Source organism: Ostrea edulis, chromosome 6 (assembly GCF_947568905.1).
Source record: "Ostrea edulis chromosome 6, xbOstEdul1.1, whole genome shotgun sequence".
NCBI classification, from domain to species: domain Eukaryota; kingdom Metazoa; phylum Mollusca; class Bivalvia; order Ostreida; family Ostreidae; genus Ostrea; species Ostrea edulis.
The window spans coordinates 59,637,554-59,654,732 of record NC_079169.1 but is presented as its reverse complement, the minus strand read 5'-3'; the positions used below and the strand labels follow the sequence as shown (position 1 = coordinate 59,654,732).

Below are 17,179 nucleotides of genomic sequence, written 5' to 3'. Positions count from 1 at the left end.
ATTTTTTGCATTAAGAAATACATATGGCACATTTTTAAATACGAATCCTGAAATAATTTTACATGTAAAGTTATGAACAAAATTAAAGTTCTTGCGAGACGTAGTCTGGTGGACCAACTGACGATCTCATGTGCATGTGTTTTAATCTACATGTATTTTTGTAGAATTTATGTCTACAAAGTATTGGTCTCACTGACACGCGCAATACGTTATAGGGCTCTACTGATATGATTTCACATCATTGCAAGGATACAAATTACCTATTATTTCAGGGAGTACGTCTTGACCTTTAACCTAGAGCATGAAGGCGACAACCACCAACGATAATCACTTCCCTTCACAGGAGGGAAACAGATCTAAAGACCCCGCCATTCCAAAGGACAGCTCCTGTGGGGTCGGGTTTTATCGCCCAAGATATCTCCAATGCTGCGCCCATCTATTACCGTTTTCGTTTATTTTTGGATTCCAGACGATGTTAACACAATCTCTGTCATTTTACCTGTCTTCCCAAATTACAACGATGGAGAAACAATTCGATATTTCCAGTACAGACAGTGGAATCATTCTCTCGGGAAATGACATAGGATTTCTTGTTTCAGTTCTCTTCGTGAGCTACTTAGGTCGTAGGTAATATTTTATTATGAAATGTTCGATATATTTGCTGTGTGTAGTAAACGTCTTTCCTGTAGATCATCACTTATTATTACGCACAATTATATATTTATATTTCAGAGGCAACATACCTCGGATATTATCAGCTTGCGGCATAATGTTTGGTATTTCAGGACTTCTATGCAGCCTTCCCCATTTTCTCTTTGATGGTCGTTCCACTGTCGAGGCACCAAGGATAGAAACCAATACAAGCAACGGAGGTTTTCTTTGCAACTCCGAAAATCAGAATATGACATCAAACTGCGATGACGCTGACCAGCAAAGATACGTCCCGCAGTCAAAATGGGTTGTGCTATTTATCACAATATGTTACGTCATTCAAGGGGTTGCTAAGTCCCCGAGATCCTCCTTAGGAACGGTCTATTTAGACAGCTCATCCGACAAAACCAAAACTGGACTATATCTAGGTACGGTATAGATGCCAAAAATTAAGTTTTAAAAAAGTAAACGGTGATGTCGATTGAATACTAAAACGTCAAATTTCAGAGCCTATTAAAATCGGCTTGATATACTCAGAATTCTATTTGTTGTGATTCCCAAGTTTGGTCGCATATTTTGTCAAATCTACAGGAATGGTTCTTTAGAGATGTATCTAGTTGATGGTTTCTGATAAATTGTCTTAATCCATTTCCATTCATTCCATAAAGGTGTGCACATTTAAAGAATGCAGACAATTTTAAACTATTTTCTTTGTTTGCTACGCTTCACGTCCACTCCTGTTTCGACCTCTTTCACAGAAATAAATGTTTTTATATCTTATCATCCGTTGAAATTATTAAAGATATATATAAAGATATATATAAAAATGCATATTAAAGATATGTATTATTCTAATCACTTTTGAAACATTATGTCTTGGTTGCAATTTAGATTATTGTGTTTAAAACGGTTTAATATCGTAAACTCCATTCTTTCCTTTCATATTCTTTTCAGCTATATCCACATCATTTGGAATTTTTGGTCCCTTTGTGGCACTGATTATTGGAGGTGTCTTCGGAAAGATACCTGTTAACTTACAAGGTATGGAAGAGCACCTGTAAACTTACAAGGTATGGAAGAGAACCTGTGCTTTGAGAGATACAATGTATAAACATTACACTTTGCGTCATCTTCACAGTATAAAATGTACAGACCAGCTAGCAATAAATCATAAACGTATCGGACAGAAACAAACTGGTCAACTAGGGCTTCTTGAGACCCCGATTTTCAACCATACCGCATAATGTCATGTACCCCCCCCCCCCCCCCCCGAATCCGAATATTTCAACAAGTTCTCTGATGAATATGGTAAATTGGCACTCATCCATTTATCCTTTGGTTGAGTAAAAAAATTCACTATTGATAGAGCGCAAAAATCTTTTTTTGGGTAATTTTAAAATTCTGGTAGGATTTTGTTAAATGACATTCACTTGCCTCTGGGGGAAGTTTGTTTTCATTCGTAAATTTCTAACTAATTTTGTGAAATTCTACAGTGAAAAATACCTTTGAAGTCTGTAAACAATGACGAATTAAATGACACCTTTGAGAAATAAAAGAAGGATGGGTAACGATGAATTGCCATAATTTTATCAAAGAACATTATTGTCCAAAAATCAAATCACTTGCATGTCGATGCCTGTCAAGATATTCTTGGTTAAACTCTGACGAAAATCCATAAGTTTGCAAAGTCTTGTTTTCAGATAGATAGAAAAACGGGGATAATTCAAATAAAGACACATCTTTGGATCAGCTCTTTGGACGAATAAGGCATGCCCTAATTCACTCCACTTTTAACATTGATTGGCAAGCCTAAAGACCAAAACACATGTAATCTGCGTTGTAAATACGTTTGTAGATTAGTGTAGTTGTAGTGCTAGATGTATTTATATGTAGTTTTTGTTATTATTCTCTGTTGATATTGGCCACATTATGTAATTCTTTTCGTTTGTCCTGAAGAAGGGAGGGTCGTCCCGAAAATTTGACAATCTGGTTGTTCGTGTCGTTGGTCATTTTAGTGCTTTGTATAATTTTTTGTATTTGACCTTGTATCCATGTTGTGGATCCGACACTTTGAGGTATCGGGTGTTGTTGGAACTTTATTGTTTATATATATATATATATATATATATATATATACATTGTGTGTATATATATATATATATATATATATATATATATATATATATATATATACACCAACATGACTGGAGTGGCATCTCTCAATTCTTGTTACCTGTGCAGACACTTCTGTCTGTAATGTTTTGTTTGGTTTCTATGTGTCTTCTTTCATACCTCTTTGCTTGCTCTTTCCATGAAGATAGCTAGCAATATGGATACGTACTTTCATTAAGTAAATAATTATGTCGTTGTTGGTATATCCGATAAATCATTTTTGTGTAGACTGCGTGGATTGTTGTTTTGCGACCGACAGACAGGAAAACAACAATATTGTGAGAGATGTAGAGTGGTGTGTTACCATAAAAAGTCCATATTTATTCATATTCTTGAATATGAAAAATCCGAATTTTTTCTTCACTTATAAGCAATTTTGACCTAATTTGGCAGAAACATCAATGACCCCGGATGACCCCCGTTGGATCGGCGCCTGGTGGGTAGGGTTCCTGGTATTTGGTTCATTGGCTCTTATTCCGTCTATCTTGGTCCTCTTCTTTCCTAGAACCATGCCTAAACCGGAAGAGAAAGAATCGGAAGACCAAGAATCGGAAGACCAATCGCACGACAAAGAATCGAAATCTACTACAGATAATTCTATTCGTGAACTAATCAGAGGTAAATTTGACATTTAGGTACAGAAGTATATTTCTAAAGTACTCCCAGCTAATTGGAATACTATTTTCTGTTTTCCCCATACAGTATTTAGAATACATGTATTATGAAAGGATTTGACAAAATATAATATACACTTTTATGAAGAAATCGCGATACACATGATCAGTAAAGGTTAAATATAAAGCTCACGATCAACAGGGGATATTTACTCCTCCTAGGCACCTGATCCCCCTCTGGTATATCCAGGGGTCCGTGTTTGCCTAACTCTTTAATTTTGTTTTCTTTATAGGAGTTATGAGATTGATCATTGTTCGTTATCATTACAATAAAGAGTTGCAACTTAACTGAGTTTAATTTCTGTCATTTTAATTCTTGCATTCTAGACTGATGCTAAATGCGTAATAGATGTCACGTTTTAACAATATACAAGTGTTTATGATCAAATTTGCAGATTTTCCACATGTCTTTAAGAGGCTATTGAAAAACAAAGTGTATTGGTTATGTGTCGCTGCTAATTCATTTCTACTGTTTGGATCCATTGGTACTGGTTCATTTGGACCTAAGTATATGGAAAATGTCTTCAACATTCCATCTTGGAAGGCGAACACCATTCTAGGTAAGATTCAATTGGTGTTTGGAACTTGTATGATGTAAGTAAATCAGTTTCTTCAACATAGTTTTGTATGTTCCATATGCACCATGTTTCAAAGTTATACATAATACTGAGACCACTAGACCGTGTATCTTTAAAGAAATCATCCTTTATGAAATTGATTTCTTTCTTGAATGCAATGATGGATCCAAAATAAGATAATGTATTGAGCTATGTTATCACGTGGTTCAAATTAAGCGCAATCCTGAAACGATATTATTATTATTATTGAATATTTAATAGATTATAATTACATGCAGATGTAGTGAGTCTATCAGCGACATCGGTACGTCATCAATCTAATTTTGCTTTCTAATAAAGGTTGTATTGAAAAGATTTCTCTAATAACAGGTGGTCAGATTTTGGTGACTGGTTGTATAGGAACACTGCTTGGAGGGTACATCGTGTCACGCCTCAAACTTACCAGGAGCAAGTGTTTGAAAATGATTCTTATTCTGATGGGTATCTCTGCAATTTGCCAAATGTTGAACATCTTCATGGGATGCGATAACTATACAATAAACAGAAACAGGTAACTGAAAGCATGAATATCTGTTTGAAAGGTGACCTGATTCATAGTATTCCATTTGCCCAAAAAAATGGGCAGGTCTCGTAAATTTCACTGCATTTTTCAGGATTTCAATGAATCATACACTTACTAAATACATCTGTAATCTAAAAATAAATTCTCACGTATAATGTAGTACATGGATTAATTTTATGGCGGAGGTATATTTTCCTACATTCATTTCTTTTTCATAGCGCGTTCTGTTTGTGATTTATCTTTCTATCACATACAAAATATAAACTTCAAAGTTAATATTGGATATTCTGTTTTCAATTTTGTCCGACAAGTGAAATATAGTTATACTATGGAATAAGGTTTAGTTATGCAAAGAAATTTTCTATAAAATTAATGCTGTGAGAATTTTATCTAACCAATAACACTAATACTAGTATGGAACTCCATGTTTTCTTTTCAATATTATTGAATTTCAGGATATAACTATGTAAATTAGACGAATTGAAAAATGAATAAAACTAGGTAAAAACGATACCATGAAACAAAATTTATATGCATAGAAACTAACTTTCAAATTCAGGAACCAACAGTGCAAAATACTAGGTCGAAAACTAATTATTGTAAATTTTTAGCGATAAAAGGTCGATAGATTTCTTCTTGTGCTATTTTCCCAATGATCTCTTCAAAGAATGATAAAAATTAGTGTTTTATATATTATAGATCATTTGTATTCCGCGAGAATTTATTTTGCTTTTCGCGTGGATACAATGAGGTATTTATTCATGAGACTTAACTTTCGCGATTTTTATTACTAGTCTTCTATGCATAAGAGTATATTTGCGAGAACTAAATTTTCACCAATGGATAGTCTCTCGAAATTATTCGTAAATAACGTTCTAGCGAATAAAATGTAATTTACAATCATGTATTTTGAATGCAGTAATTTTATATTCGTACATGTAAATGTATCTTTAGTTTTATTTTAGTTCCAATTTAATTGTCATTTCGATACCCTCTTACTAACGAATCCGTTATAGATTTCAATGTTTCTTTACATTATGGTTCTCTCTTATTTCAATGATATCAAAACATGCAAAGAATATTATTTTCATTTCATTACATACATGTAATACCTTAAGTTTTATACTTTTCACTGCATAATTAGTGGATTTTCTCCACGTATGCAAGTACGAGTACTTATTTTATTCGTAGCGATTAGCAGACGTGCATTTGCTTGGATATTTTATGTTCGAATTTTTTTATGTCTAATATTGTAGATGCATTGCAAATCATAAGGTTCCAAAAACAGGAACAAAAATACCTGTAATGATAATAATAGAATCTTTGTTGTGTGCATATCAGAATACCTTTACAACATAATTTTATCAACGTTGTTTAACATAATTAACTTGATTTATTTTACAACCTTTTCAAATTTGAGACTAAACATCACATGTTCTGATTCAAATACAGTGAAACTTCTCCAAACCGGCTCATTACAAAACCGGTTCTCCGTCAATATCGGCCAAGAAATCTTAAGATTTCCTTACCGGATATCGGGCACTTTTTATAGAACGTTTGTTTCAAATCAGATGTAGATGATTTCAGCGAGAATATTTCTGGTACAAGCGGATTAATTTGATCTCCATCGATAATTGATTGATTGATGTTTTCCGCCACACTCAACAATTTTTCAGTTATCTGGTGGCGCCCAGTTTTTATTGGTGGAAGAGAGAACCCAGATACAATGTACCTGGGAAGAGACCACCGACTTTCCGAAAGTAAACTTGGAAACTTTCTCACTTACGGGCGCGAACGTGATTCGAACCCGCGCCGACAGAGGTGAGAGGCCGTGTGATTTTGAGCGCGATGCTCTAACCACTCGGCCACGGAGGCCCCTCCCATCGATAATTAACTAGATCACAAGTTAACTAGATCATAAATATTTACTTTTTGAATTAATTACAGTATCCATACAGCTGAAGGGTGTTGGATATAAACATGTTAGTCTTTTTTTTTTAAATTTCCAAGAGGAGATAATATTCCTTAAACACAATATCATATGGTTTGTGTTATGAAGAAGACTTATATAATGAAAATTTAGATAAAATGTCTCTAAATGCAAGTTCTTGGTAAGCCGACCATCCCTCTAAACTGGCAATTTGGTTTTCATTTTTTTTTTTGGTCCGAGTGCTGACCGGTTTAAAGAAATTTCACTGTACATAGATATATGAATAAAAATTTCAACCTAAACGTTTCTCTTATCCAGTAGCCTTATGTTTATACAGATAAAACTTGATTTCCAGATCAGATGATATACCGAAGAAGGATTGCAATTGTGACATGACGGAGTTTTTATCTGTTTGCTCGGAAAGGGGGGATACCTTTTACTCACCATGCCATGCTGGTTGTACAAATATGACCGAAAATGCGAGTATAAATTAACGTAGATCAGTTTGTTTTCTTGATGTGTTTGTGATTCTTGGTGCATATTCTTTAGCTAGTTGTCCTAGGATTTATTTATATTTCCAATTTCTAATCTTGCACTATAAACCCTAGTTTTATACTGACCATAAACGCATATGTCCGCTTCATTTCATAGAATTACGCAATGCAATTACAGGACAACCATAACTGCTATCAGTTTTACCCAATCTAGACATTTGAAAATGATCGTCTATTCAAACAGTCGGTTTGTAACATGTACACACAAAATCTGATTGGTCGGCCTTTCACTTACTACATGTACATGTAAGCATCATGTATATGCATAATTATTCATATTAATGAGGCCGAAGCAGGAATTCGTTAGATTTATGGCAAAGATACGAATAATTTTGTGGGCTGATTACTTGAGTATATTCATACTATATACAGCTTTTTGTTTATATTTTGAAATATATCATGTATTATGCTTGATAAGCCGTAAGGCTTAAAGCCAATAAACAATACAATGAAACTCTAATATATGTACATGCGCGCCAGAACACAATGAAAAAGTGAAGTTAACGAACAGCAATCAATATGTATGTACATAAACTGGAACAATAACTGTCAATAGCGATGAATTACTGTTAATGAGAAGAGCAATAGTAATTCTCAATCATGCCAAGCTGTAATGAAATAGGTATATATCAAGAAATGAGAAATATTAGATTTTATATTATGTGCGATTTTAGGTGTTTTCCAACTGTCAAGCAACCGAAGGCAGTCTTTCCCCAGGAATCTGCGATACTGGGTGTCAGTATTTGGTTCCCTACCTGATAGTCTCAACAATAGGAATACTGTGTGCAACTCTGAGACTTGTTCCTATGTTTACAGTTCTTCTAAGGTACAATTCAATTCTATTCTCAGTAGATAATAATACTGACCGATATATAAATTGATACACATGACAATATTTTCCAGATGAATAACTTAAGGGACAGTATCGTATACATGCAGTTATTCCTCCACAGTGCAATATAATTTTGATATTTTTGTGTAGATCTCTGGATGAGGAAGACAGATCAATAGGCATGGGCTTGCATTCCTTTTTGTTGTCTCTATTAGGTAAGATATGCTTGGTAACAAGCCTAGAATCGCTCTAAACCGACAGTTGTACATGTTTGATTGATTGTTTTACTTTCCGTCGAGAATTTGTCACTCATAGTCAGACGTCACCAGATGTAGATGAAGTACCACAAATTTAGAACTATGCTTAGCGCTCAGGGCCGTATCAGTGAGGGTTCTTTTATCGTGTCAACGTCTGCCGCTAAACGGGACCTCCGTTGTTAAGGTCATATCCGAAAGACGCGTGATTCTCACTAATAAATGCCGAGCGTTTGGCGAAGGAGTAAGCACACTCTCAGTTTTGACGCGAACATTGCACGCGCCGGACTCGAACTCACGTTTATGAAGCGAACGCTCTACCACTGAGCTACCGCGTCCAGTTCAGTTATACATGTGAATACAGGACAAAGTCTGATGTGCTCTAGAAATACCTTTCGTTGTTATTGCTCTAATATAACATAATGGTACATGTTCTTGTTCATTTTCACTGTTTCTTCATTTGACTGATTGTCAAACATACATTTCTTGATTTTAGTTTTCCTGCCAGCTCCAATTGTTTATGGAAAGCTGTTTGACAGTACCTGCATAATTTGGAAAGAAACGTGCGGATCTACAGGAGCGTGCCAGTTGTATGATATCGAAAACATGCGTTTTACGTTAAAGAGTACAGATTCGTTGCTTGCGGCTATTTCTTTTCTTATGAATATACCAGCCTTAATAATTTCACAGAAGGAAGGGGAGAAGGGCGATAAGAAAGACATCAATCTAGAGGAGATTGAATCAACGAATGGGGAATCAAAAACCGGAGTTATGAATCCAGAAAAATAACGACCACATTTTCGATTCCTGTAGCATTGAAGAAGCTCTTCGGCCATTGAAGCTGAAAATAATCGAACCTTAACTCGAGTTGATATATATACGATCAGTGTGATGTAGAACAGATGCAATGTGAGAATTAAAGCACTATATAACATTGTAACATTAAAAGACAAATGACTAACGGGATCGGCGGAGGACTATATGTCATACAGTACCAAAAATAGGGTCCAGTGCAAGCAAGCATTAATTTTTATATAAACACAGTCAATTCTCCTTTGAAATATCTTTCTAAAGATTGCATTTTGGTTGTTGTGTGCTTACCTGTATCGTGAAGAGTCTGAACATGATCATTTTCCAAAGTACTAATGTCCTCTATTATAACAACAAAAAGTTAGATCAAAATGTTACTTGCATTTTTGTGTGGTTTAATGAGTGAAATATTGCAAAACGTAATCCGCTCAGCGACTTATCTACATTCACATAATGCATTTTATATCAGCCTGTGATATTTTCGCATTCTTGGAATATAATATACATTGTCTGCATATTACATCCCTGTATACAGTGAACTGTTACAAACATGCATATTACATCCCTGTATATAGTGAATTGTAACAAACATGCTCAAAATATCGTAATGTTTGATAGTTTTTGCTTTTATTTCATAAAATGTTTGGTGTAAAATATTAAATAACAGTCTCAAATGAGTCACATAGTACAAGCATCGACGACACGGGTACCACAATAACGATTGTTTCTGGAGAATCCGGATCCTTAGTATAAAGTTCGAATATTTTATACATGGTACATGCATAACGAAACAAAGGTCTAAATGGTAATTACAAACATTACATCCTTTTTTTATTTCATGTACTTGATCACTTTTACCCTTCCTGACTTTGCTACCAACCATAATTTGTTTTCATTGTCAATGCTTATCCCTCGAGGATCCTCTAACTCAGGGTGTTGAAGGACTGAAAGCAATTCCCCATCCATGTTAAGGACGTGAACGCAGTTATTTCCCTTATCAGACACGAGGATATTACCATTTATGTCTGTTGCGACGTATTGCGGATCAAATTTGTGGCAAAAGTTTTCAGCTCCACCGTATCGACTTCGAAGACGACCATCTTGGGTGAAAATTACCACGGCTTTAGCGTTTAAGTCTGCAATGCATAAATCGCCATTTATGTTTTCTGCCAAATACAAGGATAAAAAACGACCACCCTGCAACTGCAACAAGTTAAATTTTCTTACAGCCCTTCCGCTCTTTCCATCAAATACCTCGATTTGAAATATTCTTTCACTTCTTAAGCAGGTAATCGCTAGAACATTGCCAGTCGCACTGAAACACATTCCGGAGGGTATCCACTGTGTTTTTATCATAGCTCTGGGTTTCCCGTGCTTTACCAAGTATATTGTGTTCTCCTCAGAATCGGAGTACAGTAATTCTTCATCGTTGATGACCGTCAGGCCACGAGCAGGTAAATTATTTGCTGTGTTGATTTTATCAAAAATATTTCCTTTTACGTCAAATCGCGTCATCACGCCCTCACCATTCACCCATGCTTGAGTTCTGCCAAGACAAGCGATGTCATAAAGCGAGTTACATCCTGTTGAAATATCAGCAACAATCTCTAGGTTTTTCGAGATTTCTTTCATGGATAATCGCTGCAGAGACTGACCGATTTCTGTGGACACATTCATATCGAAGCGTACATCTCTTGAAAAACTGAGATCCCCGAATATTTTGGAGATCATCCACTCCTCAGTATTGTTTGGGACGAATGCGATGTCGGAGATATGAAGAGGGGGTACACTCCTGTATTGCTGAACGGTTGAGCGATAGTGAAGGAGATTAGAGTCCCATGATAGTAACAGAGCAGTATTTTCTTGAATCGTCTGACGAACGGTGTCTAGATTGTTTCTGAACGTTTTTAAGCTTTCCTTCAACTCGTCAAGATTCTTTTGTTTCACACTGTCAATTTTATTAATGAACTCTCCGACAACTTTCTGGACTGATTCGCACAATTTCTTGCCTCTTGACTGTATCTGTGATTTCAGAATTGAGTTACTGTTGGGCAAAATTTTGATCCACTCCTCAAGTTGCTGTATGACATTTCCATATTCCGGAGCAATGGTTTCTTCTAAAATCTTTGTATCTTGTGCGATTATTTCTTTTCTTGCACGATATACATCCTTCATTTCCAAAAAATCGTGGTTTTTGTGGGACGTCGATACAACACATTTATCGCATACTGGGGTATCACACTGCTTGCAGTAAATTCCACATTTTTGATGAATGTGCGCTTGGCACGGTGGATTCTGGATAGTGTCGTACTTTTGGGAGTATCTCACTATGTTATGCTTCTGTGATGAGCTTGTTAGCATATGTTTTCCTACGCAATCACCACAAAGACTAACACCGCACGAGTTGCAGGAAAAATCAACCTGATTTTGACACAAGCTACAGCAAATCAAATCCTGCGCAAATGCACGATCTGTCTCGATATTATGACAAGCCATGGCAGACAAAGTATATGAAGAATCCTTTTTTCCTCAGTAGAAGATAAAGATAACCATACACCCACAGTACAAACTGTCTTCCAAAAATATATGTCATTAGTTTGCAAACATCATTTAGCATTCATAACACATGTATAGTGTAACACTGTGCGATCTGCCTTGTTGCAATATATTAACGACCTACTTCCTGGGGTCGGCATTTTAAAGTATCAAAGATATATGTAACTTTCATTAAAACGGAAGAAATGCATATGACTCATTTCCGCGATTTTCTGGAGAGCTTAGTAAACAATCAGTTTGTATCATAAGAAAAAGAAAGAGGAAAAAGAAAGTGAAAGGGGAACAATATGAAAAAAGTCTTGAAGAAACATTAATTTCGTATTCAAAGGCATATCAAGAGCGAAATTGGATCAGATCACAACACCTCATTACGTAATTTTTTAGAGCAGTGAAAACATTGACCCCGATTGTACAATGAACTGACTTTAAACAACCTACGTTGTCTGTTGTAAAAAAAAAAAATTCACAGAATGATAAACAAAATTGATATATTCTTTGTATTTTAATTTATTTCTAGCATTTATAATTAATAACATAAAACTCTAACAATGTGTTTTTAACAACCATAACCACAAGAACTAATTGTTTCATAAACATGATGAATACTTGTAGTTTATTTGTTGTAAATACTAACAACATAGTTACTAGTTGTTAAGTTGAAATTGGTGTACATGTGCTACATGTATTTGACTTGGTACAATTAATATTGACATTATTCATGTAAGAAGTACTTAGGTGTCTTTTGATTACATGTGCTTTATTGTTTTTGACTCGTATTTTCTACATTTTTTAAAACTCTCAAAGCAAATGTTGCTTCCAACGTTATTTTATTTTCATTGAAGTGGTCTGGTAAATCCTTCCTTTTTTATCATCTTATTGTCTGAATCCCGTGGGGGATACGGGTTAGAATAGGACCTCAGTACCTCTTGCTTGTCGTAAGAAGCGACTAAATGGAGCGGTCCTTCGGATGAGACCGCAAAAACCGAGGCCCAGTGTCACAGCAGGTGTGGCACGATAAAGATCCCTGCTCAAAGGTTGTAAGTGCCGAGCATATGCCTAAATTTTGCAGCCTTCACGGGCATTAGTGACGTCTCCAAATAAGTGAAATATTCTTAAGAGGGACGTTAAGCGATACTCAATCAGTCAATCTTATTGTCTGAAACACACACACGCGCGCGCGCACGCACACTTTTATTTAAATCAACGAAACATAATTCTGTGAAGTAAAAGTTCATAGTCCCGACACTCGGCATAACAGTGACCGGGCACTATCACTTATAGAATAGACGACGTTATCCAATGAAATTCTCTGGATTTATCATGTGATGCACTAATTATTTATTCATTTATTTTTGTAAATCTACGAGTATACTTTGGACTACATGTACAATGTAGGTGCTTTTGCCGACTCAGTTCTAAATGTGTTTGGAAATCTAAATTACATGGACACCATTCACACCCCACATGTAGCATGAATATATAGTGTAATATAAAGTTTCATTATTTTGATAACATGCGTTTGTACACACACACACGCACGCACGCACGCACGCACGCACGCACGCGCGCGCGCGCGCGTACATACCAGAACAGATGAAAAATAGCTAAAATTGCGAAAACATCTTGTTGATTGTTCAGGAACATTTTTACGGTTATGGACGGCTTGTACGAGACGAAACTTCATGCAACAATTTCCTAGGCTTTTCATTCTTGTCACAGATATATGATACATGTACATGTAATTCAATTACAGATGTATTTCAGCAACAGTAACCTAAATATTTGCAATCAGTACATTCGAATTAGATCAGTGCATAGTTGGGTACTTTGGGTTTTTTATTATCATGGGCGCCTCTAGGAAAACGGGGGGAAATGAGAAGACCGAAAGGATGGGCGTCCCTGTAATAGAGTACCAACTTTGTGTAATCAATTCTTCTCTCTTCTAACTTGACATTCTTCAAACTTTGTACAGTTATTATGGACACATTGATGTGTATGTATCTTTTTGAAAGTGATAAGACAGTTTTCGAAAAATGTACATGTAATCGAACTTTGTCATTTTTATAAGCATGGTACTTTGTGTAACCAACTCCTCTCACAGCTTTTAGTTGACATTTTGTAGACCTTGTGTATGCACATTATAGTTGTTATAAACACATTGAAGATATACATGTGACATTATAAAAGTGCTTCTGTTTTTTCAAAACTTCTACATTTAATGTCTTTTTTCCTGTATGTTTTCTACTGCTGTCTCTATGATAGATAACATATTTTAAAGCTACCCGGCCATTTCTGTTCTTGAATCGATTTTTATAGTTTCTATGAGGCAGAATTATTCAAAAGCTAAAGATCTTGAACTGGGGATTTATGTTTCCCCCTTTCTTCTATGTCCCTTCAAGAATATTTCATTTATATTGAGACATCACCACCTGTAGGTGAAGTACCAGAACTTTAGACCCATGCGTAGCGCTCAAGGCTATTGCAATGAGGATTCTTTATCGTGCCAAAGCCTGCCGCGACGCGGGACCTCCGTTTTATGGTTATATCCGAAAGACTTCTAAATGCCGAGCGTTTGGTGAAGGAGCAATCATTACCTGTTTACGTGTTAGGTTTGGCCCGCTATCTAGATCTATCGACGACATTTTATATATTCACAGTCTATGTCGATTCGATATCCCCCGTGAAGACACAACAGTCTTCCATATCACTGGCTTGAATGTTTTCTGACGTTTTTCATGCCGATTGTTAGGTCTTTCTTTACATACTGAATTTGACTACGGATTACTCCGTTTACCTGAAGAAGATACAGGCCTCACAGCGGGTGGGACCGGTCAACAAGGGATGCTTACTCTGCCTAATCAACTGTATCACTACTGGTGTGTCCAGGAATCCGTGTTTGTCATACTCCTAATTTCGTATTCTTTCTGGTATTTATAAGATCGTTGTCTTCAGTTTTCATAAATTGTATGTAATGTATGATTAGACCAAGTCACCTTTTTAAAGTCAATATTGCTCAGCGATTTGTAGAATAGTTAATTGACTTACTAAGTACTGATACGGTAGAGGCAACTTGTCGTCGTGAGCGTTGATGTGCATAGATTTGACGAGTCCCTTTTACAGAGAACTAAGGTTACTTCGGGCGCTTTGTGGGATCGCTTTAGAGCGACCGTGGTGGAAGCGCCAATGGCTTCAGTGATATTCTTGTATATTATCAGTTGTAAGCGCCCTGATGATAATTTTGATGTTCATTTAATAGTTTATAAGGTACTAGTTAATTGCTAAGAATATATGTATATATTGGAAAATTAAGTATCTACGACAATCAAATACCCTAGCAAGCTATCCGGGGGAATCCAAGACCCGAGATATATAAGTGTCAAGTAGACACGTTACATTATTTTGAATTCCTGAACAGATACGTATAATCATAGACATAATACATACATCTGTACCTGGAAATTAGCATTGATTTTATCTATATGGCGACCATGAACATTAACGCTAAGTCGAATTACGTCTAGGGCATGCTTCACATAAAAAGCTAGCTTTGAATACTATTTTGTTCAATTTGTATAAATGAAATGTTTCTTCATGCAGAAAATGTAGCTGAGCGCTTAATAAAAATGTTGATATACAACATGTAGGCATCACCATGATTCCTAGCATATAGATGGGTGCAAATACGAAACTAAGACACGTGGTCAGTTGCTGAAGAAATTCCGGTGAAAACATGCATGGTCCAGCCAAAGGTCTGTAGCTGAGAGGGAAGGTGGGTGGCCCCATATGAAAGGTAGATTTTTAAGAAGGGCAGACAGGGTTTTTGATTGTGCACAGTGTGTAAATCCCCACGCTTGGTACTGTGACGGTATGGGGATGGTGCAGATTAGCCCAAATGAGAGAAAAGCAAACAAGAGGCCCACAGGCCTTATCGGTCACCTGAATACTAGTGAAAAAGTATCACTACTTCCATGGGCTATGAAATCTAGAAAAAAATTCCTGTTCTGAATATCTAAGCTAAATTCTAATGTTCAGCAACAGTATAAAACAAGATGTGTTCTTAAAACTTCACTGTCCTCAAAAGTGCATACACTGACGAAAGGCTTTAAATAATATGTGTATTAACATTAACACATCAAAAGATATGACTAATTTGGACTCATCATAAAGTCATAACCCTGGGTTGTGAAATTAACCATTTTTTGTACATCCTTTTCTGCTATTCCTAAGTATGCATTTATATTTTATACAGTAACAGCACTTACACATAAATACTATATACTAAGTTTGGCCCCACCCTGGGGTCAAAACCCTTACTCTGGGGAAAATCAAATTTATAATTTTGGTAAAAGACTACCTGCTTTATCCATTTAGTTTCAATTTAGTATCAAAAGCACTAAAGAAAATGTCATTTAAGTGTTTTACATATAAACACTATATAATAAGTTTGGCCCCGCCCTGGGGTCGGAAACCCTATCCCGGGGATCATGAAATTTACAATTTTGGTAGAGACCTTCCTGCTCTACATCAATATGCATTTAGTTTTTCTTACATGTGTGTGGTTCTTGAGAGGAAGAGTTTTGAAAATCGGTCATTTTGGACAGTTTTTGCCCTGCCCCTAAGGCCCCAGGGGTGCAGGAATCCTGAAATTTACAATTTATGTCCCCCTTGTCCCAATAATGCTTCATAACAAATTTGAATTGGACTGGTAATTATTAAGAAGAAGTTAAAAACGTTCAATTGTTAACGGACGACGGACGAAAACCAATTGCAATAGGTCATCTGAGTTTACTCAGGTGACCTAAAAAGGGACACCTGCTCAGAGCATGTTTTGTGCACCAGCTCCAGTATGCATAAATTACATGTAATTAAAGGTCTTAATTTATCAACTACACCAATATGAAATACAAGTATTGACATAAAAGGGAAAATGTCTGTCATAATCTGACTTTGATGTATACCCCCTACCCTCACTATATATATATATAAGCACGAAAACCCAACAACACCCTAGATTCTTAAAGTGTCGGATCTGAGAAGATAAAAGGCCAGTAAAGAAATTTATAAAAGCACTGAAAAGGCCACGACACTGTTGGTTATTTTTTTTAAAAACTCAAATTTTCGACGCAACCCGCGTCTTTATCAAGAGACATATATTACATAAACAAATAACACACCACGAAAAAACGACAAGTATAAATAATCTACATTGGTAACAAGAATGATACACTGTATCAACAATCGAGTTTTTAAGAGTAAAAAATGATGGTCTAAATTATCTGTTAACAATATTCAATTTTTTATCAAATATATTTCAGCCGGTATACATATGAATATTTCAATATTAAATCGGGTTTGCAATTCAATTTTACCGATAAACAATAGATTAGTTAAATTGAAAGAATTAGTTAGCGGTATGTAAATAATTTTCAAAATAAATAATATACACTTAACTAGATAAAAATATCAAAATATGTAAATACTTGTACTTTATACATAATTTTAAAATACATAAACAATACGATATGTCTAGATATTTGTGAACAATCATTTGTGTGGTAGTCCATGGTAATCGTCGGAGTTGTTAAGAAAAACACTACATTACGCCG

The 17,179-nt window shown here is 35.7% G+C and overlaps 2 protein-coding genes across 2 annotated transcripts; one reads left to right on the top strand and one right to left on the bottom strand.

Moving 5' to 3' along the window:
* Window positions 1–286: 286 nt before the first annotated feature.
* LOC125645601 (solute carrier organic anion transporter family member 1A5-like) lies at window positions 287–12,180 on the top strand. The gene is made up of 10 exons (XM_048871197.2): window positions 287–627; window positions 733–1,079; window positions 1,606–1,692; window positions 3,217–3,441; window positions 3,893–4,057; window positions 4,445–4,625; window positions 6,923–7,046; window positions 7,796–7,947; window positions 8,104–8,168; window positions 8,704–12,180. Exons 1-10 carry the CDS (start codon window positions 302–304, stop codon window positions 8,994–8,996), a joined length of 1,965 nt encoding a protein of 654 aa, XP_048727154.2. The 5' UTR covers window positions 287–301; the 3' UTR covers window positions 8,997–12,180.
* LOC125645602 (uncharacterized) lies at window positions 9,849–11,192 on the bottom strand. The gene has a single exon (XM_056141940.1). It carries the CDS (start codon window positions 11,190–11,192, stop codon window positions 9,849–9,851), a length of 1,344 nt encoding a protein of 447 aa, XP_055997915.1.
* Window positions 12,181–17,179: the final 4,999 nt, after the last annotated feature.